Below are 27,469 nucleotides of genomic sequence, written 5' to 3' on the forward strand. Positions count from 1 at the left end.
TGTGTTGATGTCATAGTTGTTAGACAGCTGTTGAGCCAGTGCCAGAGAGGCTCCATTGTATCAATGGCCAAAGAGGCTGATGAGGGGTAATTCTGCCAAGTACTGCAGCCAACCTCTCAGTCCAGAAACTAGTAAGTTACTTCAGAGTAAATTGGAGTTATTCCCCAATCTATTCATTCCAAACTTTTCATTGTCAGAGAGGAGACACAACCTGGGACAAGAAGCAGCAATATATCTCCCTTACGTATGGATTCCAATGGGAAAGACTATTCAAAATAAATTTCCCTTGCATCTAAAGGCCCAGCAAAAGTTTTCTTCATACTTGGGGTGTATGAACTGTTTTGCTTCTTCATTTAGGACCGACTGTGAGGCACGACTGAAAGATGTAGAGGAAAAACATCATAGCAACCAAAGCAACCACAACATTCAAATTTAGAACATCTTTTCTCAGTTTATATTATGAACTATCAATTTTATTTACAGTGATATTTAAATAATACATAATGGATATTAAATGCAAGCAGTTGAAGTACTGTATAAAAATACAAACCACAGCTTAAATATCTTAAATATACAAGAAATTATGTTAAAACTATACAAGAACACTATTTTTTCCTTGCAATCTACATAAAAGAGGTAGCTATAGCTTGATTGATTAAAAAGACTGCAGCATGACTTTTAGAGACAAAATATATTTTGTTAATTATTACATCTTTTTAAGATGCATATCAACCCATTACTTCCCAGAGTCCTTGCAATGTGAATCCATCTTTTAGCTTCTCTATGGCGAGTCCTAGCTCTTTGGAAAAAACAGGCTCACGGTCTTGTTGCTATTTGCAGGACAACAAGAAGGGGGGAAAAAAGTAAGTTGTGGCTAATAGTGTTAACAAGAAGCTAATTCACTTTTATTGTAACTTAAAAAATACCTTGTTTCCATCAGCAAAATAAGCCTATGATATAAAAATAAAAATAAGTTATTGTGGCATTCAGCATTATTTTTAATTGAAATTCAGGCAGTAAATCAATTCATTGAAAAACTTCGATTACCTCAAAGACATCAACATTTACTTAGTATTAAATAAAATGAATTCATTTTCAATTTAAACTGTCTTAAAACTGTTTTTTAAGACATTCCTATTAATATGTATAATCTTACATAACTATTCTAAATATAAAACTTATGGCAAATAAACAATTAGCTTTGATCTGATACATCACATGCAACTAAACAAACTGATTTATTCCTAGTATTAAAGAGAGAGTTGGGATTTCTTGTTTAGTGTAACAACAATTGTTATAAATAAGCAAATGAATAAAGGACAACTACCGTATTTTTTGGAGACGCACCTTTTTCCCTTAAAAAAGAGGCTGAAAATCTGGGTGTGTCTTATACACTGAATACAGCATTTTTTGCCTCCCGAAACTCCGCCCCTTCACCAAAATGGCCGAGCATAGCTTTTAGAAGGCTTTCAGAGAACTCCTGCAGGCTGGGGAGGGCAGAAATGAGAGAAAAATGGCCCGTTATTTGCCCTCCCCCAACCCCCAGCAGCACACAATAAGCTTCCTAAAGGCTATCCATGCCCTTTTTTTGATAAAAAAACGAGCCCGTTTTTGTGAAAAATGGACCATTTTTTGCTCATTTTTGCCCCAGGAGTACTCTACAAGCCTCCTAAGGGATATTCATGCCCTTAAAAAAAAGGGGGGGCCCTTTTTGCGAAAAATGGCCCATTTTTCGGAGGTTTGCAGAGTGCAAAAACCCTTTTTTTTAAATTTTCATCTTCAAAACCTAGCTGTGTCTTATACTCCGAAAAATACAGTACCTACATTTAATTGGTAACTTCTTGGGTTACTTGATTAATAGCATAAAATGACAATTGTTAGTGAAATATTACATCCAAAAGTTTATTAACATTTTGATCTGGGCTGTGAGTTCATTATAATTTACTGACCAGTTTAGTACGCTAGGTGTATAGGGAAACAATACAAAAGTTATTAGTTTTAAGAGACGCTTACCACAAAGGCATCTGTTGGCTCATTTGCCTCTATTTCCACATCTTCCTCTATTTGTTCTACTTTCAAATCTTCTAGCTGTTGAGGCTGAATATTGATAAGGAAAACAATTTGAAACAACACCTACATTTCTTTAATACCATTAAACAAAAGCAGGAATTGATTAAAATTTCAAAAAATGTACCTTTTCTTCCATTTCATAGTCTACTCCAAATATAGGACTGTCTGAAAATACTATATGCAATAAATTCATTTCTTTTGAAGTTTTCAACAGTTTTTCAACTGGGTCAATCTTAAATTCAAGCATATATCCTCCAGTCTGTAAAAGAGTAATATGTTAAATAAGATGTACACAATAATTATGCTTGAACATAATTTATAGTAATTCATAGTAAATCAAGCATATTTTACAAATTTTAAAATGGTTCATTATCATATGATAAGTCAATGCATAGTATTACTTTAAATCATGGTTAAATATGTAATATATTGAGATAAATTAAACATTTAAGAAAACTAGAAGCTGCAGTAGGATTTACTTCTTAACCAGACATGCAGAAAGATACCATCTATCTATCACATAGGAGATATATTATATACGTGTGTGTACATGTGTGCGTAAGTGTATATACTTATGTATATATACACACATATTGCCTAATATGTATGTATGTATGTATATATTATAATATAATATAATGCATTTTAGTTGGCTTTTCATGTGCTCATTTTCATGTACCATTTTTTTGTGAATGAGTACAATTTTTAAGATATTGTTACCAAAGAAACTGGACAATTCAAGGCTGGAAGCTATTTTTAAATACTAATCTCAGCAGCAGCATAAGGAAAGTAATCAGCAATGACACATGCATTTCCAAAGCCATTTATTCACAGTCTTTCTTTAACTTCTCAGAAGCAGATACCTTCAATACTGCACTTACAATTTTTATAGGAACATATTGCTCAAAAATAGTACATGACTAATCTGGAATGCCATGTTTTATTCAGAGATCTGATTGGTCACCTGCTGCTAATTTATCATGGTTATTTTCATTACTTATGTTTATTTACCAAGTGTAATACTAGGCTACTATATTATGCGAATCAAAGCAACAATTTCTCTAGAAATGGTATATGAATGGAAAGAAATAAACTATGCCATTAGTTTCTTACCGCCTGAGAACTTTCAATGACAAGTGCCAAGCCAAATTTTGAATCTCTAATCTTTATAGTACGCTGGATGCAAAGATTATAAAAATATATATGTTAAAACATTTTAAAAATAAGCTTCTTAACAAAAGTAACTGAAAATATCGATACAATCTCTTGAAATTAAGATCTTTATAATTATGCAAAATATTTGAAAAGACAAAACCAAAAATGACACACTAAAAAGGAAATGAAAAAGCTAACTTTTGTGAATTTCAACCAGAATTTAATATTTGTATGGTTGCTTCCACAACACTTTTAGTTGCCATAACAATAATTACCTTGGAAACCAAATAATGTTTGGCACATTTAAAGAGTGATATAATTTCCTAATTTAGACCATGACATCCAAAGCGAAGTTTCTAGTTTACACACACCTAATGCCACTCATCATACCACCTCTAATATGTCCTATTGCTTAATTTCCTTTCCCCAGTTTCACTAGAGTGAAAATACCACTAACGTGCCTCATAAATGTGATAGAGATCTTTAGTACTAATTAGACATGAGTGTTGTGTAATTTGCACGTTTTTAAAAAAATGACAAACAGTTGAGGGAGATAGACATGTCAATGGTTAATTTGTAATGATGTGTGTGACGTCTCCACTACTTATCCACTATCTCAACAAAAAGTTAATTAGTCTGAGAAATGAGTCTTCCTCTTCTATGAGATTGCAATTAGGAATGGAAAGCTTAAACATTTCCTTTTCAAATGACGCCATCCTAATAATTACAGCCATTTGAAAATGGAGTACCATATTAACAAAGTGATAGCTTCACAGATAATTAAACCCTAACAAGCCACACACCCTCTTCTTATGAGCACATATAGGTGATCTGGGAGGGGAGCTGAAAGATTATTGATTTCAGCCTGCAAGAGCCAAATATACATTTTGCACAATTAAAATAATATCATACATAATTACTAATAAGAGATATAATTGTAGCTACTTACAATTTGCAGATATGGTATACTGACATTAAAGCTATCGTTCATATTAGCGTGCCAAACTACTCTTACATTTGTAATAAAAAATGTACCCAGGTTTCCCTAGAAAAAGAAAGAAAGCAAAGTAAACCTGGTTCCTTGGAGCTTTCATATTTCTATGCATTTGTGTAAAGTCTAAATAGAACAGCACATTTTCTAAAGTAAACCCAACATCTAAATGCTTATTTAAATAAGAAACTCATTGGGAATCACCTGTAATAGAAAGAAATCATGGCACAAAGGAGGAAACTCTCTGGCGTTCCTGCCAAGTTCTCAAAATAATACGCCATTCAAATACAATGGCATGCAAGTTAAATTTAGGTTGTTCCAGAGGCAACTACTGACATCAAAGCGACAGTATTCAAACAGAGCTGTTTTGCTCTGCCATGCTGATTTTCTTCCTATTTTTAGCTAAATTCTTAGATGTTAAACAAACTGTATGTTAGAAAGTATTTCCTTTGTGAGTTTTTTTTTTTTTAAAAAAATTTCCTGGGATCCAACTGGATAAGCTGTGCCGATTCATGATTGTAATAAAGATTTGATTTGATTCACAGAGTTAGAAACAACTTAGTATTTTAGTATTTTAGTATTTTATTAATATTTATAGGCCGCCCTTTTCCCCGCGGGGACTCAGGGCGGCTTACATAAAATAGGGAGGGGGGTATAAACAATAAACATAAAACAATACATAAGAGTTAAAATAGTACTCAACATTCATTCTTCATTCGGGTGGGGACAGATTGTGATCTTATCCCCAGGCCTGACGGGATAGCCAGGTCTTGAGGGCTGTGCGGAAGGTCTGAACGGTGGTGAGGGTACGAATCTCCACGGGGAGATCGTTCCAGAGGGTCGGAGCTGCTACTGAAAAGGCCCTCCTCTGTGTAGTTGCCAGTCGGCACTGACTGGCGGATGGTATTCGGAGGAGGCCCAATCTATGTGATCTTATAGGTTGCAGGGAGGTAATTGGCAGGAGGCGGTCTCTCAAGTATGCAGATCCACTACCATGGAGGGCTTTAAAGGTGGTGAGTAGCACCTTGAAGCGCACCCGGAGATCAACAGGTAGCCAGCGCAGCTCGCGGAGGATAGGTGTTATGTGGGCGAACCGAGGTGCCCCCACAATCACTCGGGCATCCGCGTTCTGGACTAGCTGAAGTCACCGGATGCTCTTCAAGGGCAGCCCCATGTAGAGCACATTGTAGTATTCCAGCCTAGAGGTCACAAGGGCCCGAGTGACTGTTGTGAGAGCCTCCCGGTTCAGGTAGGGTCGCAACTGGCGTACCAGGCGAACCTGGGCAAATGCCCCCCTGGTCACAGCCGTCAGATGGTGGTCGAAAGTCAGCTGTGGATCCAGGAGGACTCCCAAGTTGCGAACCCTCTCTGAGGGGTATAAAATTTGACCCCCCAGCCTGAGCGATGGAACACTGGTCGAATCTTTGGGAGGGAAACACAACAGCCACTCGGTCTTCTCCAGGTTGAGTACAAGCTTGTTAGCCCTCATCCAGTCCCTAACGGCTTCAAGACCCCGGTTCACCACGTCCACCGCTTCATTGAGTTGGCACGGGGCGGACAGATACAACTGAGTATCGTCCGCGTATTGGTGGTATCTTAACCCGTGCCTCCGAATGATCTCGCCCAGCGGTTTCATGTAGATGTTAAATAGTAGGGGGGATAAGACCGAACCCTGCGGCACCCCATATGTTAGGGGCCTAGGGGTCGATCTCTGCCCCCCAACTAACACCGACTGCGACCTGTCCGAGAGGTAGGAGGAGAACCACTGCAAAACAGTGCCTCCCACCCCCACCTCTTGTAGTCGTTGCAGAAGGATACCATGGTCGATGGTATCAAAAGCCGCCGAGAGGTCAAGGAGAACCAGGATGGAGGCATGGCCTCCATCTCTGGCTCTCCAGTGATCATCGGTCAATGCGACCAAAGCGGTTTCTGTGCTGTAACCAGGTCTGAAGCCCGACTGGAAGGGGTCAAGATAACTGGCTTCCTCCAAGGACCATTGAAGCTGGAAGGCCACCACCTTCTCGACAACCTTCCCCACAAAGGGGAGGTTGGAGACTGGACGATAGTTGTTGAGAACAGCTGGATCCAAAGATGGCTTCTTCAGGAGGGGTCTCACCACCGCCGCTTTAAGTGCGGCGGGGAAGTGCCCCTCCCGAAGAGAGGCGGTAATAACCGCCTGGATCCAGCCTCGTGTCACCTCACTGCTGTTGGCAACCAGCCAGGAGGGACACGGGTCCAGTACACAAGTGGAGGCACTCACAGCCCTCATGGCCTTGTCCATGTCCCCAGGGGCAACAATTGCCAGAAAACAGCTGCACCGACAGTTCTTAGAGCCCCTGGGGTGGTCCATGTTACATTGCTGTTCTGCGAGCTACACTGGCTATCAGTCTGTGTCCAGGTCCAATTCTGGGTGCTGTTATCACCTTTAAATCCCTTTGTGGTTATGGGTCCAGACTAACTGAGAAACTGATTTACCCTGATGGGATTGGCCCACCCTATTTCTGCCGGCAGAAAGGGGTATGCTGTGGACCCCAATAACCAAGGAATTTCTCCTGGCAGACTCCAGAAGAAGAGCCTTTTCAGCTATGGCTCCCACTCCCTGGAACATCTCGTCCCTTGAGGTCGGATCTGCTCCCATCATTTTGGCCTTCCAAAAGGTCTTGAAGACATATGTCTATGCCAATTAGCCTGGGGTCTTAACGGGCGTGTGGGAGGAGGGGCATTTTGAAAGTGGCTAATGCCTCCTCCCCACCTGGGTGCATTTTGTTCGCTCCCTATCCATCTTGCTTAATTTTTAGTTTTTTAATTTAAGATCCTTATTTATTGTTTTAAGTGCATTTTGTTCAATGATTATAAGCCACCTAGAGTTGCCTTTGGAGAGATGGTAGGCATCGCAGCTTGGTAAGTTGATAAATATATAAATAGATAAGTACTTCTGATCCCAGTTTTTAAGGAGCTACAATATTTCATTATTATATAATACAAGTTTAATAGGAGTCAAAGTTGACAGATCATAGTTTTAGTGGTTCCTGCTGTAGAGAAGAAAACAACATTTCTTAATGATTTGATTTGAAGTATTAATGCTAAAACAATCTACTATCCCTACATAATATATAATATAATCAAATAGTTTGTGTATAGGTTATACAATCCTTTTGGCACATTAGGCGCTTTTAAAGAAACCACTTTCTTAATATTGTTTTCTCATGCTACATTATACCTGGTCACTAGATAAGTTCCAAACGCCATTTATTTTGTTGTACACTTGTTCTTTTGGTAACAATCTCAATTGCTTGTTCTGAATTAATGCGGATCTCAACTTCAGCTCACGGTACATTTTCGATGTTTCGTAAGCTCTACAAATAGTGGAACACAGTGTTTTAACATTTTCATTTTTAACCGCATTTTATTTAAACGTATCCATGAAACAGTCCATTTTGTGTACAATTCAGTCCAATTAATTTATGGATGAGTAAACTGACCATATTAAGCAGCAGTTAAAAAATATACAGAAAAAAGATAGTATATCAGCATCCCTGTAGTCAATCTCAGTCTTCTGTAAGTGTCCCATCTTGTTCTTGATATTTTTTGAGGTAAAAGATGCAGACTCATAGAAATACACTCAATGCACAAAATATAAGTTTATCCTTAATATCCAACTATTTCTAAGATTTTTAAGAAAAAACTTTAAGTAATCAGTCCTTGCTACAATGTATTCTTTACACTCAAATAAGGCAGCAATTCTCAACCTTTTCTTCATCACGGACCGCCTTTTAATGCCTTTGGGGTCAGAGACCTCCAAGACTTAACGTAAGATTTAAATTATATTTCTTCAAGCCTTCACAGACACAGACCCCCCCCCCCCCCCCATGACGACACTGTAGATCCTCATGGGTCCGTGGCCCACAGGTTGAGAACCACTGAAATAAGAATTTTTCTGCAAATGGAACTCCATGAAATCTCCCATACTTTGCCATAGAATTGAGTTATTCAAACTATGCTCTGGAAAAAGCACTTCTAAGAGGTTGAGGCATGTAGATTGTTAAGCACTTTTCTACTGAAAAAACTATTTGAGTTGTGCCACCTCTTTCAAAGCCCGCTTAAGGGATACCGCCAGCAACATCCATCCAGGAATATTTATTTCAATTTTTTCTTGGCCTGTTTGAGTTGGCAGTTGAACATGTATATATATATGTATATATGTATATATATACATACATACATACATACACACATACACACACACACACATACATACACACATACACACACACACATACATACACACACACACACACACACACACACACACACACACACACACATTAGAATATAAATAGTATATTTAAACACATTATAAAATATCTATTTGTTATTTGAAAAGCTGTAGTGCAAGAAGACTTGCTGTACAAAAAATAATTTAAGTAAAAAGATAAAGATGCGTAACTGAACAGCCCTCTTCTCTGGAAAATTGCTTGGCTGAAAACATGAACATTTCATCCAGAAGTTGGGAACATACTGAAATGTTTTTTTCTACAAATTGCATTAAACTCAGATGGTTGATACTGTAGGAATTTGAAAACAATATTACTATTCCTCAGTAAAATAGTCCTTTTAAGACGGTTATTTCCTGATGATGGCATGCATAACTCAGGAACTGGCCTTGAAGTGAGATGGGCAGCAAACAAATTTAATTAACAATAACAATAATAATAATTGTTTAGCTGGGATTCAGATTAACTAGCTATCATTTGAATTAGAACAAAAAGGATACAAACAAAAGTAGAACTAAACAATGATATAAATTCGTTTCTTGGAAAACAATATTTCCTTGTTTTTAATCATTTATGGACCTAAAATTTATGGACCTAAATTTTTTGATAATCATTAGTAGCATTTAATATATTCAGAAGAATATCTCTCTCTGCATGTGTGTATACGTATTTAATTAAAAAGCCCTAAAATAAAATACCAGTACCTGTCATGGACTTTTAAAATGTACAAAATTCAGAGATTGTAGAAAAGGGATGGTAAGGGAAGGATTTTTAAATAAAGGGCAGAGTAAATGTGCCAGAGTAAATGTAAATATCGAACTGTATTCTATTTCAAACCAACACAGCACAATTTCTGAAAATTAATATACCATATGTAACTAACTAATTTTGTAAGGGTTGCTTTAGTGAATCTTTTTTGTTTCTACATAAAACTTTAAAAAAAAAACTTAAATACCTGTGAACAGAAATAACAGAAGAAAAAAGTCTGGGGCTTCCAGGAATCACATTTGTAAATATGAATTCAAAATGTGTGTTATGGCATTTGGTCAAGATATAAAGTGCTTCGGTTTGTCCTCTTAATCTCTGTAAGGGAAAATATCAGATTTAATATCTTATTGCAGTTTTTAAAAGAAATGAACATTATAGTCATTTAACATTTCTGAACAATATTATACAGAGTTGCATTTAATGAAACCTCAGTTTTTGAGAGATACAAATGTGTGCTACATTTTTAATCTGCCGTGTCACAAATGCCTTGAATAGATAACAACTCACATATTATAAACCCAGGTTCAGTAAATGTAGAGCACATAAAGGATCATTTCGGTTAAATTACACATTTAATAAAACATGTGAAGTGAATTTTAATTATGAACTCATTAAATAAAGCTGACCTACATTAAAATTCCAATTATTTATGACTATACTAATTAATATCATTGTTCTTTCTTCCCACCTCTCTCTCTCTTTTCTCTTATGGGTCAAATCTGAAGACCCAAACTATATTAACAAAGATGCTATTGTATTAAATGATGTGGAATAATGTAGAATTAGGAGAACATTTATTGTAATGTGAGATGATAGATCTATAACTACCTGGATGATATTACAAGATATCACATAAATATATTTGATTACTATTATTACTTTTTAAGAGTTATTTTCCTGTCTTTTGTAAAACTTCTAGTTATTATTGACTTAACCTGTTAAAGAACATTAGAAAGAGAATGAAATCTGGGCTAGGAATTTAGCCTTTGGAGGCTCATCAAATAGTCTTTGGGTTATGATGACAACTGGGACTAGAATTTCTGTTGCTAAGTGATGCAGTCGTGACCACATTCTATAGCAGTGATGGCTAACCTTTTTGTCCTCATGTGCCCACACCCATAAGGCAATGTGTGCATGACACCCCCATGTGCCCCACCCCCTGTGTATGCACAGGTGATGCCTGGTCCTTCCCCCTGTGCCTGTGTGCACAACCTCTTGCACCCAGTTGTGGGCCTAGCAGGCCTCCCTGAAGCCCCCTGGGACCAAAAACAGGGCATGGGTTTGCACCGCGCACCCTGCATTCCTCCACCCCTTGCACATGTGACCCCCCCCTTGATCCCCACGCATGCGCACACATTTCCTGCATGTGTGGCAGAGACCCCAAAATAAGCTGGCCGGCAGGAGACAAGTGCGCATGCATGGTGGAGCTGAGCGACGGCTCACATGCCTGGAGAGGGCTTTGCGTGCCACCTGTGGCACGTGTGCTATATGTTCACCATCATGGTTCTACAGCAATGGAAATCCGAGAAATCCCAGTTGCTATCATAACCCTAGGACTACATGAGGACTTTACATGTTCATGACATGGGAGGAGGGAGTCTCAGGCAAGCAGGCTAAGAAGCAATAGCAATAGCAGTTAGACTTATATACCGCTTCATAGGGCTTTCAGCCCTCTCTAAGCGGTTTACAGAGTCAGCATATTGCCCCCAACAATCCGGGTCCTCATTTTACCCACCTCGGAAGGATGGAAAGCTGAGTCAACCTTGAGCCGGTGAGATTTGAACAGCCGAACTGCAGAACTGCAGTCAGCTGAACTAGCCTGCAGTGCTGCATTTAACCACTGCGCCACCTCGGCAAGACCTAGGTGTGTGTATATGTTGTGGGCAGGCATTATGGAGCATGTGTAGGCAGGTGCTGCAGGAAGGTGCTAGATTTCTGTGGGCAGATGCTATGGAGTGTGGGAGTGTGAAAATTGACTTGCGACCTCCTGCCAACTTCTCTATTTATTTTGTTTTGTGGGAAGCTGGCAGGGTAGGTCACAAATGTGACCGTGGGATGCCATAATTGCAAACTGGTTCCCAAGCACAGAATCATTATCATGTGATTAAGGATGCTGCAATAGATGGAACTTTGAGGATCAGTTGTAAGGCCCCCCATGTTCAGTGCCATTGGGACTTTGAACAGTTGTTGAATGGCTGCCGTAAACCAAGGACTACTTGTATTTCCTTCCTTAAATACCAACATTGAAGAATGGAAGGAGATAGAATATAGTACCCTTCCACAAATAGTACTATTTCAATTTAGGAAATAGATAATCTACGTCAGTGGTTCCCAAACTTTTTCAGTCCACCGCCCCCTTGGTGCTACAAACTGATCCTCAGTGCCCCACACCCAGTGGTGGAATTCAATTTTTTTTACTACTGGTTCTGTGGGTGTGGCTTGATGGGCGTGGCTTGGGGGGGTCATATGACTGGGCAGTTTGCACGACGGAAGGAAGATAGTAACAGTAAAATTCAAAACTTTAACAATTAATTGCACATTTTTTCAAAATCCAATTTAAAAAACTTTTTAGTTAATGTTAATTCAACAAAATTATTGAACATGATCCAGTGATACCAGGTTTTCAAAGTTTGATAGTCATTTATCAAGAACCTTAGTAACTAGTAACTTAGTAAACTCAGTAAAATTTAGTAACTACTTCACTGTTTAGTAAAATCTTAATGTGATGGATGGGCTTGATGAAGTGATGCCATTCCCAATGTCTGGTTTTAAGTTCACTTAGCAGGAGTCTTAAATCACCACGTTCAGCAATCTGGAGTCGATTTCTTTGCTTAGAGAGAAGTTGAATGACCACACTGAAGCCACCTTTCACCAAATATGAAGTTGGAAATGCAATAAGGAACTTCTTAACCACTCTCCATAGTGTAGGGTAGCGATCAGAATTTTCTTTCTGTAACCAAAACTCTTGGTACGATTTCTTAAACTTTGGCTTCAGCTCAATGTCATTTTGCAGCTCTATGAGTTGTTCTTCCACTACCCCATCTTCCTCAGTATCTGAAAGTGGATTTATCACCCAATCTGGAATTTCCATCCAAAGAAGATCCCGATATTGCTCAGATATATCTTTATGCAGCATGTCCAAATGGTCACAAAAAACTTGAAGATCATCATCTTATATCCCACCTTTTTCTTCTAGCTCAGACAAGCTCGGAAATTGGTATAGCTCGTGACGGCCTATATTGCACTTGAATAGAGTTAACTTTGAAATAAACATAGAGATGACAGATTTGGCCTTAATAAGATTGACCTCATTTCCTTGCAGCTGCAAATTCACTTCATTGAACTTTGCAAATAGTTCTGATATATAAGCAATGTCATGCCTGATCTCTTTGAGTTCACCAATGAGCAAAGCTATCAAAAAACTCCACAATGGTGTTAAAAAGATTGTAAAGGCATCTCACACAGTTGCCTTTTGATAGCCAACGAATTTCTGAATGAAGCAGCAAGCGATCAAGATTCTAGGAAGGGAAGGAGCAGCATAGCAGCAGCCAGAGACCTCAATTACTCAATCAGAATAGAGCTGGAAGAGACCTTGGAGGTCTTCTAGTCCAACCCCTGCTCAACCAGGAGCAATCCTATACAATTTCAGACAAGTGGCTGTCCAGTCTCTTCTTGAAAGCTTCCAGTGATGGAGCACCCACAACCTCTGGAGGCAACTTCTGTTCCACTGATTAATTGTCCTCACTAGTTGGAAGTTTCTCCTTAGTTCTAGGTTGCTTCTCTCCTTGATTAGTTTCCACCCATTGTTTCTTATCCTGCTTTGGAGAACAGGTTGACTCCCACTTCTCTGTGGCAGCCCCTCAAATAATGGAAGACTGCTATCAGGTGTCGTCCCCCCCCAATCCATTTCTCTAGACTGGCCATTCCCAATTCTTGCAACTGTTTTTCCTATGTTTTAGTCTTCAGGCCTTTAAACATCTTAGTTGCTCTTCTTTGCACTTCTTCCAAAATCTTCCAAAGTGCATGGAACACTGTTACCTTCCCACCAAAGATGATCTCTATTTTCCTACTTGAATTGTTTATGTGATTTCCAGCTTCTAGGTTGGCAGAAGCTGGGACAAGTAACAGGACCTCACTCCGTTACACGGCGCTAGGGATTAGAACCGCCGAACTGCCGACCTTTCGATCGACAAGCTCAGCATCTTGATTTAGTAAATGTTCAACATTACAACAGCACTGAAAAAAGTGACATGACTGTTTTTCACACTTAAAACCATTGCACCATCCCTGGGGTCACGTGATCAAAATTGGGATGCTTGTCAACTGGCTCATTTTATGACGGTTTCAAGGGTCATGTGGTCCCCTTTTGTGACTTCTGACAAGTGAAGACAATGGGGAAGCCAGATTCGCTTAACAACCATGTGACTCACTTAACAACTGCAGAGATTCACTGTAACTGTGGCACAAAAGGTTGTAAAATTCACTTAACAAATGTTTCACTCAACAACAAAAAATTTGGCCTCGGTTGTGACCGTAAGTGTTGGCTGCCTCCCAGTGAGCCAGGGAGAGAGGGAGGGGCATCAGATGGGTTTCAGAAATACATCCCTAGTGTTTTTCTCCAGTCCCCGGGGAGTGTGTGTGTGTGTGGGGGGGCACACCTGGCATTCCTCCAGGTGCCCAGAACCAGCTTTTTCCCATGGAATGCCAGGGAGACACAGGAGATCACCACCCCAGCAGCGAGTCCCCCCCGGATGCTCGAAGCAGTCACCCATCTAGGCCCCCATCGACCCTGGGCCAAGTCCGAACCTGCAGGAAGCAGCAGCGTCCCCCTTCCCTCCCGTGCATCCTCACCTGAGTCCTTCCCCCCTTAAACGGGGAAACTTCAGCAGGCAGGATTGGCGGGTGACGCTCATCGCCTAGGAGACAGGAAGGGCGGGGGGGCTTTGCGACCCTCTGCATTGGCTGCGTGTTCTGACCAGGGCTCCACAGGGTGCAGAGAATTCGGGGCCAAGAGATGCGTGTCCTAAGTCGGCCTTGGACCGCATTCCCCCCCCCGCCCTCCCGGTCCCTGCGCCAAGGCTTGTCCGGGTCCCCTAAGGGCATCCGGCGCAGCTGCTGCCTTGCCCACCGCTGGCCAGGAGAGGCGGCGGGAGGAGATGGAGCCCAGGCTGTGCAATCCTCCGCTTGTTATGGAGCGAATGAAGAGAAAGACAAATCGGGTGAGGAAGCACGACGGCTGACACGAGGAAGCATCTGCGGGACAGAACTGCGTGGGGAAGGGCCGCGGCTGGCCATCCAGCCCAGCACCCGCCACTCCAGGTAAGCCGTTGGGAAAGGGAGAGATGGGGTTTGTGGGAGCATTGTCCTCTTCTTGGGGATAAGAGCTGTGGCCTCAGGCAGCTGCCCGCCTCTTACCCTACAAACCAATGACAGACTTGGAAGGGACCTTATAGTTCATCTAGTGATCTAGTCCCTTGCCTCTTAGTGTCCCCCTGCCACCCCCCCTTTCCTCTTAGCGCCCTGACGCCCCCTTGCCTCTTAGCACCCCCCTAAGTCATCCCATCACCCCACAGGGGGCGGTACCCCCCACTTTCGGAACCACTGATCTATGTGCTTCTATTTGAGCTGCAGAAGAGGCTTATTCTGTGTTTGGAACATACTTATCAATTTGTGAATGCTAGCTGACATCAAATCAGAAGGCATGACCATAAACATACACTGTGGTTTATATACCAGATCTTTCATAGCATTAGCAAAATCTATATTTTTGTTATTAATTTCCTTTTTGATAGCTCTGCCTATATTTTTATTCTGTGTACAACTGTATAAGTATTTGTCAGATTAAGTGAAGAACGTAATGGAACTCAATGAATTCATTAAAGTCAATGCCATATATAAAACTTTGATATCACTAATGTTCTTGCGTTTGAAATTTAAGGAGCATCTGTAAAGCAAATCAAATAATGATGAGCAAGTTATGTTATTTTAAAACAACATATCTATTTTGAAAAATACTCTGTATGCTTCAAAATTAATTTTGTAATCTCACCGAGTTAGCAGTTCTTATTGTTGTATTCACAAAGCAATTGTAGCCAACAGCTAAATAATTAGGAAAAGAAACACAGCATTATCTCTGGTACTGTTAAGTGAAATGAAGCAAAATAATTTTTCATTTTTAACAATTCCAGATTAATATATAATATCCACAGTGCTTTGAAATCATCTACTATTGCTTCATACGTCTCAAACAAAAAAATTTAAGACAGTGTGAGGAATGTGAATGTAATACCACAGAGTACGCTGAATAGCAATTTTGATTCTACCATTGTTATCTATAGAACAGACCTCAAAAATCTCTTTCCAATTCACTTCTTTTAAAATGCTCCATGCAAATCTCATCTTACCACTCCTTTACTACCAACAATAGCAGAAAAAGAAACAAGTTCACCACCTGCCACTTGTAACTGCTCTATCAGTATTTTCATTAGGGGTATGATACACGTTAAAATACATCACACATTTTTTTAGGCTTTCACATAACCATCACCTCTCCTCCTCCTGCCCAAGATGCTACTACTTTAAGGACTCTCATTACAATTAATGAAATAACAGTATCTTTTTTCAGTTTGATGAGAATCTGAAAAGGGTCGGGTTATTTTAATAACAGCTAATATGTCAGGCCCAAGCCCAGAGATGACACAGGAAAATCCAATAGAATACCATCTTTTATTTGCTTATACCTAATGCACAGAATTTTACCAAACTAAAGATGAAATCTTCTAATTTAACTAGGTATATACTGAGTGATTCTAGACTATGGCTACCCCGAAGCTTTTTCTTCCTCCAGCTTGGAACTGCACAGTATCTTAATCTGGGCCTCTCTCTGGGGAAGCTCTTGTGTTGCCAAAACTCTGCCCCACTGCCTCTCCAGGTACACCTTCTGTCACAAAATAACAGCCAATACTGTTGTTATATGTTGCAGTAGTGATGCTATAAATCATCAGGAATCCTCGGAGATTATGGTGATAATTTGACAGATTTGACAAACACATCAGAGACACTTTTTGGCTGACATTTTAAAAACTGTACATTATTAACAAGTGGGGATGTGTGGATAGACAAAATATGCATTAAAAAACAAAATGATACTTACAGAGGTTGACTTCAGGGAATACAACAGACTGCCAAAAAATTCTTAAGTTTGTTACTAAGAGTCTGCCTAGAAATTTAAACAAAATCATTGGAATTTTTACATCTAATAACTTTATTTTTACATATGAGAAACGGGGGATAAAGTGCATGAACGAATGGGCAAATGGACATATAATCAAATATAATGTAAAACAGCAATGATTTTTGACCAACAATCCAGAGAGAAATCCTGTTAATAAACTTAGCTGTTGTTTCTCTTTTTTAACTTATTCCAACTGGAAGTAATTTTAATAGGTCCCCATGAGATGGCTGCTAGAAAATGAACTACACCTATTACAGGAAGGATTCACCAGCCTGTTCCTAGTTTAATAATAGACAGCAGCTGTGGCATGCACAGGCCTGCTAGATCAGGTCAAGCCGGTCTTAGGCAAGCATTTTGTTTCTCACAATGACCAGCCAAATGCTCTGGGAGATTTACAAACAGAAAATGGGACATAGCATCCCTCTTTGGTCTCTGCACTGTAACTGCTTTTTTGAAGCATGCTGCCCCAAACTGGAGATAACATTGAATCTTCAAAACCTTGGCCAATCTGTCCTCCAGAATCCTTCTGTCCTGTTAGACTGAGGGTCTCCTGTACTTACAAATATTTTCAGTGTAGATAACGCAATATTGACTAATAAGTATCCACACTGAGGGAATGAGTTTGCTCTCAATATATAGGATATAAAAGAATATAATACAGTTACAGAACAAGATAAATAAACACTGTGAATGCCATCCCTAGAAGCAAACAATCTTAGGTAAGCATTTATGGGGGAAATAAACTAAGGAAGCAAAACATTAAAGGGTAAGGCAAAGATTTCAAGAGCTAGTTGTTTTGTAGATTTGAGAAAAGTGAAAAAAAACAACCCCACCTAATACCAGATAGCACGGGGAAAAGCGGGAGATAAATACTTTAACAAATAAAGGCAATTGTGGCCTTCAAATCAGTGCTATACAATGATATTCCCTGTAATAAATTCAGATAATCGTGAACCACAAACTGCAGAAACAAAATAAAATTCATCTACATCCATGGGGGATACCTTAATTTGACAGAAGTATATTTGTTAATTAAAAGAGACTATCATTAATGCAAACACCCCCCCCCCCAAAAAAAAAGAGTTTTAGGAGATGAAATATCTGGGGAAAAAGAGAAAAATAAACATCCTCATTCTCTCTCATTCTACTCTGAATGCATGATTTTGTATTGCACATGTTCAAAATCAACCAACCAGAAAAACTTTTCTTTCTTTGAAATGGGTGTGGAACAAATTTAACCAACTTTTAAAAACCCTATGTTACCTTTCTGTCCATTGTTGCCTTTGGTATCTTCAATAGACTTCAAACAATCAATGAGGACCTCTCCTGGTGCCATTATCATTTGCCTAAAACAATATTATATTCTTAGATATTGCTATAAATAGTCGTCTTGTTTTTAATTACAGAGGTCAGTCATAGTTCATTGAATGTGAATAGCATTCTGAGAGATAACAATTATATACAACTCCCCCCCCCTCCCCAGCCTACAATTTCTGTGAAAGGGCTTCTCCTATACCAGGTTGCCATCACTCTTTTGCCAAAAACCCCATTCCAGAACTTCTTAAAAAAATAAATAGCTATCCTGTCTTCACATTTAAGATCTAAAAGGAAAAATAAATTGGGATAAGAAAGTAAAAGACAGCACTACAATAATTCTTAATTATAACTATCAAGCTTCCCAGTGGCCCAGTCCCATCCCAGTGTTATAAACAATCCTGTTCAGAATCACATTTCAAGTACAGTGAAGCAGGTCCACCTGGATGGGAAACCAATGATAATATCATTTTTAATATATTTTGCTTCCGAATGATTCAATTCAAGGGGTTTTCTCTTGAACCATTACATTTACAGCTAATTCTTTTGAAGGTTCAATTAATTTTATATCAACAGGCACATCAAATATTCATATTGCCAAATGATTTCCAGCCATAAAACTGTTAATATCCTTCTTTTGTTCAAAACAGAAGACAGTTTTTGAATTATGTTTTAATTTTGATTCAATCAAAAATGCTCAATATCGGACTTCCGGGGCGGGACTTTGCCGTTGGTGGCGGCTTAATTGAGCTGCTCCCAGATTTCTGGCTCGTTATCTACTTAAACACCCAGCAGATATCTCATATCTTCAGGCAAGAAGATTGCAGAGAGAGTTTGAAGTTTGCAGCTTTTTTTTTTTGCTGTGAACGGAAGGGGGGAGATAACCAAAGCTGAGTCATACCTCCGGCCAGAAACCTCGGCTGTCTTCACAGCACAAGGCAAAGAAACCCCTCTTAGGACAATTTCTGAAACTATTTTATCTGAAACTAATAGAAGCAGAGCCCGTACCTGAGAACTTTATTTGCTTTTTTCTAGGAAAAATCCTAGCTTCAGTGTTATAAAACTTCCTTTGTGTAACTGTTTCCAAGATGGCGATTTTCCAGCTTTCGCATTTGCAATAATGGTATATCCCTAATTCCTTGGCAGCCTCTCACAAACTAATTAGCTCCACTTCTTTGAAGATTCTTTCTTATCAAACTCTAAAAGTTTTCAAAGACTCTTTGTTGATATAGAGACATTCCAAACAGGGTTTTTTTTTCTTGTTTTTTTCTTTGCTGAACTGTTTTGGTGTAATGCCAGTCTTTTGAAACCGTCCGTAAATTCTCTGCCAAAAGGGAGGAACTTTTCTTTTTTTTGTAAGCTGCACAGCGGGCTAGAAAAATTTGATTAAGTGCTTAAAGCAAAGACATAATGGCATCAAAATTAAATCCTGCGAAATTACCTCCTAGATAAGAGAGACCGCCTCCTGCCAATCACCTCCTCGCGACCCATTAGATCACATAGATTAGGCCTCCTCCGAGTTCCATCTGCCAGTCAGTGTCGACTGGCAACTACGCGGAGGAGAGCCTTCTCGGTAGTAGCTCCGACCCTTTGGAACGATCTCCCCGTGGAGATTCACACCCTCACAACCCTCCAGACCTTCCGCACAGCCCTTAAAATCTGGCTATCCCGACAGGCCTGGGGTTAAAGAATGTAACTCACCCCCACCCGAATGGTATGAATGTTGTGTTCTATTTTTAATTATGTATTGTCCTTATGTGTTATTGTCTGTATCCCCCCCCCTTTGAGTTGTAAGCCGCCCTGAGTCCCCCCAGGGAAAAGGGCGGCCTATAAATAAATTTTCAAATACTCAAATACTCAAATAGATCCACGTCCCCCATACCTGGCACAAAGTTGCAGCCCCCACCCTCTATGCCCCCTAGTGGAGATGTACCAACGAAAGAATTCTTTTTGGAAATGTTCAGAGAATCTAGAGAACAGAATTTAGAAACTTTCAGAGAATTCAGAGATGAAATAAGGAATGAGATAAAAGTCTTATATGATAAATTTGATACTAAGATCACCAAAATGAATGATGATATAATGGGAATTGTAAACGTACTGACAGAATATGTTTCTGGAATGGAAGACAACTTAGAGGTTCTTAATGAAGCTAAAACTAACTTGACATCTAAAACTGAAGTGGTGGAACAAAAAGTTGAAAATGCTGAAAAACAAATTATTATGATACAGTATAAACAGATGGAGCTTGCATTAAGAGTCAGGGGGCTGCGAGAAGAGAAACAGGAGAACTTAAAGCAGATGTTTTCAGAGGCTTTTGACTGTCTGGTGGGAAGACCGGGATCCAATTTTGATTGGCAGATCGACAAAATTTATCGTGTTAATTCTTGGGCGGCAAAACAGAAGCAACTCCCCCGAGATGTGGTAATATACTTTGTTACAAGAGAGTTCAGAAACATGATACTACAAGAGTCTTATAATACCAGGCTTCAAATTGGCGGACAGGATTTGATTGTCTTGAAAGAAATACCACCTCAAATGCTAAGAGCCAGAAGAGATTATGCTTTTTGGTGGAAGAGCTCAGAAAGCGTCAGATACAGTATAGATGGGATGTCCCATTTGGTATCATAGTTACATTTGACAAGCAAAGATATTGTCTCAACTCTGTATGGAAAGCTCGAGATTTCTATCATAAGATTCTGAAGGTGGGACACCCTGAATCATCGGGATATGGAGAAAGACCACAAGAAGGACAAGATAAACAGCAAACCACACAACTACCAGACAAAACGTACCATCTCCCCCTCCCGGAAGGGCAAGGGGTCAGGGAACAAAGACCTAACCGTACGACCACCAGACAAATGGAAAAACAAGCTACAACGCAACAATCTCAACAATCACCGGCCATTGATCAAGGAGTCACAGCAACAAGCTCAGAAGCCGTGGGAGGAGCCAGACCAAAGGTTAGACAGGCCATGCGGGAGGCTCTAAAAAAGCTTCAGGCAACCAAAAATGACAACTAAGATTTTGACATGGAATGTTAACGGACTGAACTCTCCACAGAAGAGAAAGAAAATATTTCATTATCTCAAACAGTTTAAGAATGATATAATTTGTTTGCAAAAAACTCATATCAAATCAACTGATCAAAAATATTTGTTTAACCCCAAACTTGGTCAACATTTTGCGACCTCTGCTACGGAAAAGAAAAATGGCATAGTTGTATACTTAAGAAAAGACATTAAAGCCGAGCTAATTGAAGCAGATCCCTTTGGAAGATATATCGCACTAGACTTAATCTTAGAAGGGAAAAAGACATTACTTTTGGGAATTTATGCTTCTAATCAACAACAAGATGGATTTTATAGAAATCTCCATGCTTAATTAGTACAGTGGGACTTTAAGTCTTGTATACTATTGGGTGACTGGAATGGCGTGATTGACACTAAAAGAGATAAGAAGACATCCCGCTCGAACACTAAATTCCGAGCTAAGTTACCCAAATCTTTTTTTGACATGATGGACGATTTCGAATTGCGAGATGTTTGGCGTGAAAGGAATGCAGAAGAATATGACTTCACCTTTTTTTCTGATAGACATCAATCTCTTTCAAGGATTGATTTTATACTAATTACTAATGATTTACTTTCTAGGGTGAAGAAGACAAAGATTGCGGCGAGAGTTCTTTCGGATCATAACCCAGTTTGGATGGAACTGGGAAGGGTAGTGCAGGCAAGAAGGTCTTGGAGGTTGAATGAAAATTTATTTAGATATGAAAAGTACATTAATGATTGTAAAAAATTGTTATCTGAATACTTTGTTCTCAACATGAATAAGGGTACATCTATGGAATATGTATGGGATGCAAGCAAAGCATATATGAGAGGAGTACTGATGAATATAAACAAAATACATAGACACAAACAAGGGCAAAAACGAAAAGAATTGGAAGAGGAAATTAAAGGGAAAGAGTTGGAATTAACACTGAATCCAGGCGATATAAAGACTAAGGAAGCAATCTCCATATTAAAATCCCAATTTGATATGCTGATCTCTGACCAGGTAGCCACCAGTTTATTATATGCAAAACACAATACTTTCTGCAACGCAAATAAACCCGGCAGATGGTTGGCTTATCAGATTAGGAAAAAAAGAAAAACTCGAAATGTATCCAAATTGCGTTATAGAGGGAAGGAGGTGTTTCAACAGGAGGAGATCCAAAAGGCATTTCAGGAATTTTTTACAGAACTGTACAAAGGGGACAAAATTAGGGGTTTAGACATAGATAAATACTTAGATAAAGAGAAAATCCCCCTAGTTAGAGAAGAATACAGGCAAAAGTTGAACCAACCAATAACCTCTGGGGAAATCCTGCAGGTAATCAAACAATTAAAGTTAGGGAAAGCACCAGGTACAGATGGCCTAACAGCGGTTTATTATAAAAACTTACAGTTAGAAATGGTAGAACTTCTTAGAGAATTATTTAATAAAATTCAATCGGAAGGTAAAGTGCCCCCATCATGGAAGACAGCGTTCATATCGTTGATACCCAAAGAAGATCAAGATATTACTCAGCCAAAAAATTATAGACCTATTTCATTACTTAATGTAGATTATAAAATTTTTACTAAAATATTAGCAAATAGGTTAATGGTGGTTATTCAACAATTGATACACACCGACCAAACAGGTTTTATACAGGGGAGACAGATGAAGAGCAATGTTAGATTAATCATCAATGCTTTAGAATATTTGGGAAAGAACAATCAAATCCCTGCCGCATTCATATTTTTGGATGCTGAGAAGGCCTTTGATAGAGTTAATTGGCAATTCCTGTTGAAGATATTGCAAAAAATGCAGATAGGAGATGGCTTTTTACGATCAATTGGTGCAATATATCAGCAGCAAACAGCCCAAATCATAGTCAATGGAAGTTTAACAGACTCCTTTCAAATCGAAAAAGGTACAAGACAGGGCTGTCCTTTGTCCCCACTATTGTTCATTATAACTCTGGAAGTATTGTTGAATAAGATACGGGGCTTGGATGGTCTAAAAGGGATCAAGATTAGACAGCAAGAATATAGAGTCCGCGCCTTTGCAGATGATTTGGTCATAATATTGGAACAACCGCAGGAATCCAGTACGGTCTTAATGAATACGATTAATCAATATGGTCAAGTCTCTGGCTTTAAAATCAATTTAGGAAAAACTAAAATATTAGCTATAAATATGAATACTAAACAAAAGGAAGAATTAGGAGTGATGCTAGGATGTGAGGTAGTTAAAAAAAGTCAAATATCTTGGAGTTAATATTTTAACCTCAAATGGGAAATTATATAAGCATAATTATGAACCACTTTGGTATAGTATACAGACGGAGATGAAAAGGTGGGAGAAATTGCATTTATCTTTGCTGGGTAGGATAGCGGCAGTGAAAATGAACATCTTACCAAAAATTTTATTTCTTTTTCAAATGTTACCAATACTCAAAAGAGATGCGAATCTTTTAGAATGGCAGAAGGGTATCAACAAATTTGTATGGGCAGGAAAGAAGCCGAGGGTAAAGATGAAAATAATGCAAGATGTACGTGAAAGAGGAGGATTGAAATTACCTAACTTAAAATTATATTATGATGCAGTGGCATTATCTGCAATTAGTGACTGGACCCATTTAACCAATGATAGAATATTGAATATCGAGGGACATGATTTGGTATATGGTTGGCATGCTTATTTGTTATTTAACAAAAAATTGGATAAGAATTTTAAAAATCATATTTTAAGAAATGCTTTATTGCGGGTCTGGAAAAAATATCAACACAAACTAAACGATAAGTTGCCCATGTGGGCAATTCCTAGACATGCAATTCAAAATATGAATATAGAACAAAAACACGATAGAACCACTTACAGACAACTTCTTACTTCAGAAAGGGGGGTGTTACAATTAAAATCTTTAGAGGTACTTAAAGAGGAGAAGGTAGTTCAAACGTGGTTTCAGTATGGCCAATTACAGGCTAGGTGGAAAATAGATAAAAAAACTGGCTTTGTAAAAGCTGAGGATAATTTGTTTAAACAAATAAGAGATCAAAGCTTAATGCATATAAAGAGAATATATAATGTACTAATACAGATGGATTCCGAAACGGAACTGATTAAAGACTGTATGATAAAATGGGCTCAGAATATTGAGGAACCAATAATGCTGGACACATGGGAAAGAATATGGGTAAGAAATGTGAAATTTACACAAGCACAAAATATGAGAGAAAATTTTTATAAGATGTTTTATAGATGGCATTTAGATCCTAAAAAGCTTGCTTCTATGTATCCGAATGTACAGCCTAAATGCTGGAGATGTGGTTCTCTTGACGCTACATATTTTCATATATGGTGGACATGTCGTAAGGTTAAGGCATTTTGGATAAAAATATGGTGGATCCTGCAAAATATCTTTAAAAGAAGGATAAAATTCACCCCTCAGTTGTTTTTACTAGGTATATGTACTGACTTTACAGCGGTAGAGATTAACTTGGTTCTGTACTTAATAACGGCAGCAAGACTGTTGGTGGTGCAATACTGGAAGAAGAGAGACGTGCCTACAACTCAAGAATGGACTTTGAAAGTTATAAACTTAGCCGAAATGGCAAAAATTTCAGCATATCTTAAAGAACATTCAAACGAGAGATATAAACGAGACTGGAAAAAATGGATTGATTATACACAAAGCAAATATGGGACTAAGAAGCTCCAGATAGCCTATGCTTAAGATTGGCAATAACTTAAACTGTTTAAAGTTTGGGTAACAGTAAGAAGCTGAGTTCAACGTAGAGCTCTTATCGACCTTTTTTTTCCCCCCTGCTTTGTTTTAAGACATTTTAGACTGTGTTTGCTAAAACGTTATACCGTGTACGGGCTCTGGGAAGTCGGGGGGAGGGAAGGGAGGTGGGGTTCTAGGGGGAGGGGGGGAGGGGGGAAATATAATATGTGTTAGATCTTAAAGTACATGATTGCACTTGTATACTGTGGCTTTTTAATGTTAGTGTAAAAATAGGACAAGCTGAACATATTGGTTGACAATAGAGGTACACCGAAGGGAGGAGTAGAGTGAAAGAAGAAGGAGGGGTGGAGAGGGTGGGAGAGAGGATTGGAGGCAGGAGGAGAAGGAAGGGAGGGAATGTATTGAGAGAGAGGAGTGATAGAGGGGGAGGGGAAGTAGGAAGTAGAGGGGTATGTTGGAAGGAAGAATGAAAGTTGGAGGGGGGTGAAAGAGGGTGTATGGTGGGTCAAGGTGGTATATTGGGTTTGTATTATGGGGGGTATTGTCTATAAAAGCAAGGATTGTGTTTATTATTCAATGTTATATGCCCCGGTTATGCACAGTATACATGTGATTGTATGGAATGAAATGGAAATAAACGTATTTTCAGGAGAAAAAAAATGCTCAATATCTGCTCTAACGCCCCTCAAGTTACAGATAACAACCCTAGTAAGATGTGAAGGAGCCAGTTTAGTGTAGTATTTAATGCAGCAGGCTAGAATATGGGAGAAGCCACTTCATGCCATTGGGCATAAAGCCACTTAGGTGACCTTGGGCCAGTCCCCCTCCCTTAATCCTAAGAATGGCAGATAGTCCTTGACTTACAATATGTTTAGTGACTGCTCAAAGTTATAACAGCACTGAAAAAAATGACATGACCATTTTTTCATACTTAAAACCATTACAACATCCCCATGGTCATGTGATCAAAATTCAAACACTTTCCAACTGGCTCTTATTTATGACGGTTGCAGTGTCCTGGACTCATATGATCCCTTTTTTGTGACCTTCTGATGCAATCCCTCAATCAGGGAAGCCCGATTCACTTAACAACCATGTGACTAATTTAACAACTGCAGCGATTCGTGTAACAACTGGGGCAAGAAAGATCGTTAAAATGGGGCAAAATTCACTTAACAAATGTTGTACTTAGCAATGGAAATTTTGGGCTCAATTGCTATTGTAATTCAAAGATTACCTGTATTTCTAAAATCTAGACAAGAAAACAGAAAGGTGAATTGATATGTATATATGTATGTGTGGGTATATATGTATATGTATGTATGTATGTATATGTATGTATATATGTATATGTATGTGTATGTGTGCATGTGTGTATGTATGTATGTGTGTATATAATAATTTGAGCCCAAAATTTATGTTGGTAAGGGAGACACTTGTTAAGGGAGCTCTTTGCCTCATCTTATGACCTATTTTTGCCATATTGTTAAGGGAATCACTGCAGTTATTAAATTAGTAACATGGTTGTTAAGTGAATACGGCTTCCCCATTGACTTTGCGTGTCAGAAGACTGCAGAAGGGGATCCCATGACTCCGGGACACTGCCGATAAATGTCAGTTGTCAAGCATCTGAATGTAAATCACGTGACCGTGGGGAGGCTACAACAGTCATAGGTGTGAAAAATGGTCATCGGTCCTTTTTTCCCCAGTGGTGTTGTAACTTTGGTCACAAAATGAACCGTTGTAAGTCAAGGACCACCTGCCCCCTCCCCCTCCCCCCGTCACAGGGTCGACAGGGACCAATTAAGTGTGTGAAAGCCCCTACATGGGGATTTGAAATCCCGTGGATGGGGAGGGTCGAGGTCCATTGTGAGGACCGGCCGTCCCCATGGAGGCAGCGGGAGGAGGAAGCGCCCGCCCGTTGACCCGGCGCTCCTGTCAAGCCAGACCCTTCCAATCCGCGAGGGAGAGGCGAGAGGTGCGGGGACGCGCTCGCGCCACATCACTCACTGCCAAGAGATGTCAAAGCGAACATCTCGGTCCTCCCACAGCGAATCCGCCGTTGCAGCCCCCGCCATGACAACCGTCAAGCGGATCTCTGCGCTCCCGACTCCAGCTTCCCGACGGGCGCCGGCGAAGGACAAACTTCCTCAACTCGTTTGAAAAATAAAAACAACTGCCAGATTTACCCCTTGCATAGCGCTAGAGGGCGCTATTTCGGCTCAGAAGCGATGATAATTCCTCGGGACGCGTTTTCTCGACCTGCTCCTTTCCAGATGTGTTAAGGCTACAGCTCCCATAGTCCGTTTGCAGCTGGCTTGGAATAATGAAAGCCGTATAATTCTAATGCAGGGGGAACGGTTCTCAATTATTTTAGAAAAGGTGATTAATGTTAGTGTATTGGCCGCCCGAGTTGAAGTTCAAGGGATTCTGACCAAACAGAAGACAGTCCACTGCCTTATTACATCCCAATTCTTATCTTCCCAATTTTATCAGGCAAACTTCTTGCATCGTTGAGAAATAGCAAAAAGCGGGGTGAAACTCCTATTTCAGAGTTCGAAAAGTCAGTCATAACAGAAACCAGCCTTAAGAGGCATAATCAGTTTAATGCAGTTAGAGGAATTTGTTCACGTCAGATTTATTTCCTTTCGGCTTAAAGTTTACAATTTTAGCTGCTAATTTCGATTTTATTACTCATTTTTGAGACTTACATTTTTAATGTATAGTTGTTTTAATTTAGAATTTAATAATTCTCATGGAAAAAACTATTTGGAGAAAGCCACTGTTTTAAAACTGGCAAAATTCAGATTTAGTTAGGTTACTATGACAAAGATCTCCGACCCTGTAACTTTAAAAATTAGCTTTGTTATCAAAATTACGAC

General features: G+C 39.3%; 1 protein-coding gene across 1 annotated transcript; it reads right to left on the reverse strand.

Moving 5' to 3' along the window:
* Positions 1 to 450: 450 nt before the first annotated feature.
* Positions 451 to 26,711, reverse strand: LOC116504297 (Bardet-Biedl syndrome 5 protein homolog). The gene is made up of 12 exons (XM_032211233.1): positions 26,598 to 26,711; positions 17,756 to 17,838; positions 16,412 to 16,477; positions 15,308 to 15,357; positions 9,446 to 9,573; positions 7,437 to 7,572; positions 4,175 to 4,270; positions 3,184 to 3,246; positions 2,195 to 2,329; positions 2,014 to 2,097; positions 927 to 950; positions 451 to 830 (listed from the first exon to the last, which is right to left on the reverse strand). Exons 1-12 carry the CDS (start codon positions 26,663 to 26,665, stop codon positions 729 to 731), a joined length of 1,035 nt encoding a protein of 344 aa, XP_032067124.1. The 5' UTR covers positions 26,666 to 26,711; the 3' UTR covers positions 451 to 728.
* Between the last annotated feature and the right edge of the window lie 758 nt (positions 26,712 to 27,469).

The sequence above is a fragment of the Thamnophis elegans genome, chromosome 1 (assembly GCF_009769535.1).
Source record: "Thamnophis elegans isolate rThaEle1 chromosome 1, rThaEle1.pri, whole genome shotgun sequence".
NCBI classification, from domain to species: Eukaryota; Metazoa; Chordata; class Lepidosauria; order Squamata; family Colubridae; genus Thamnophis; species Thamnophis elegans.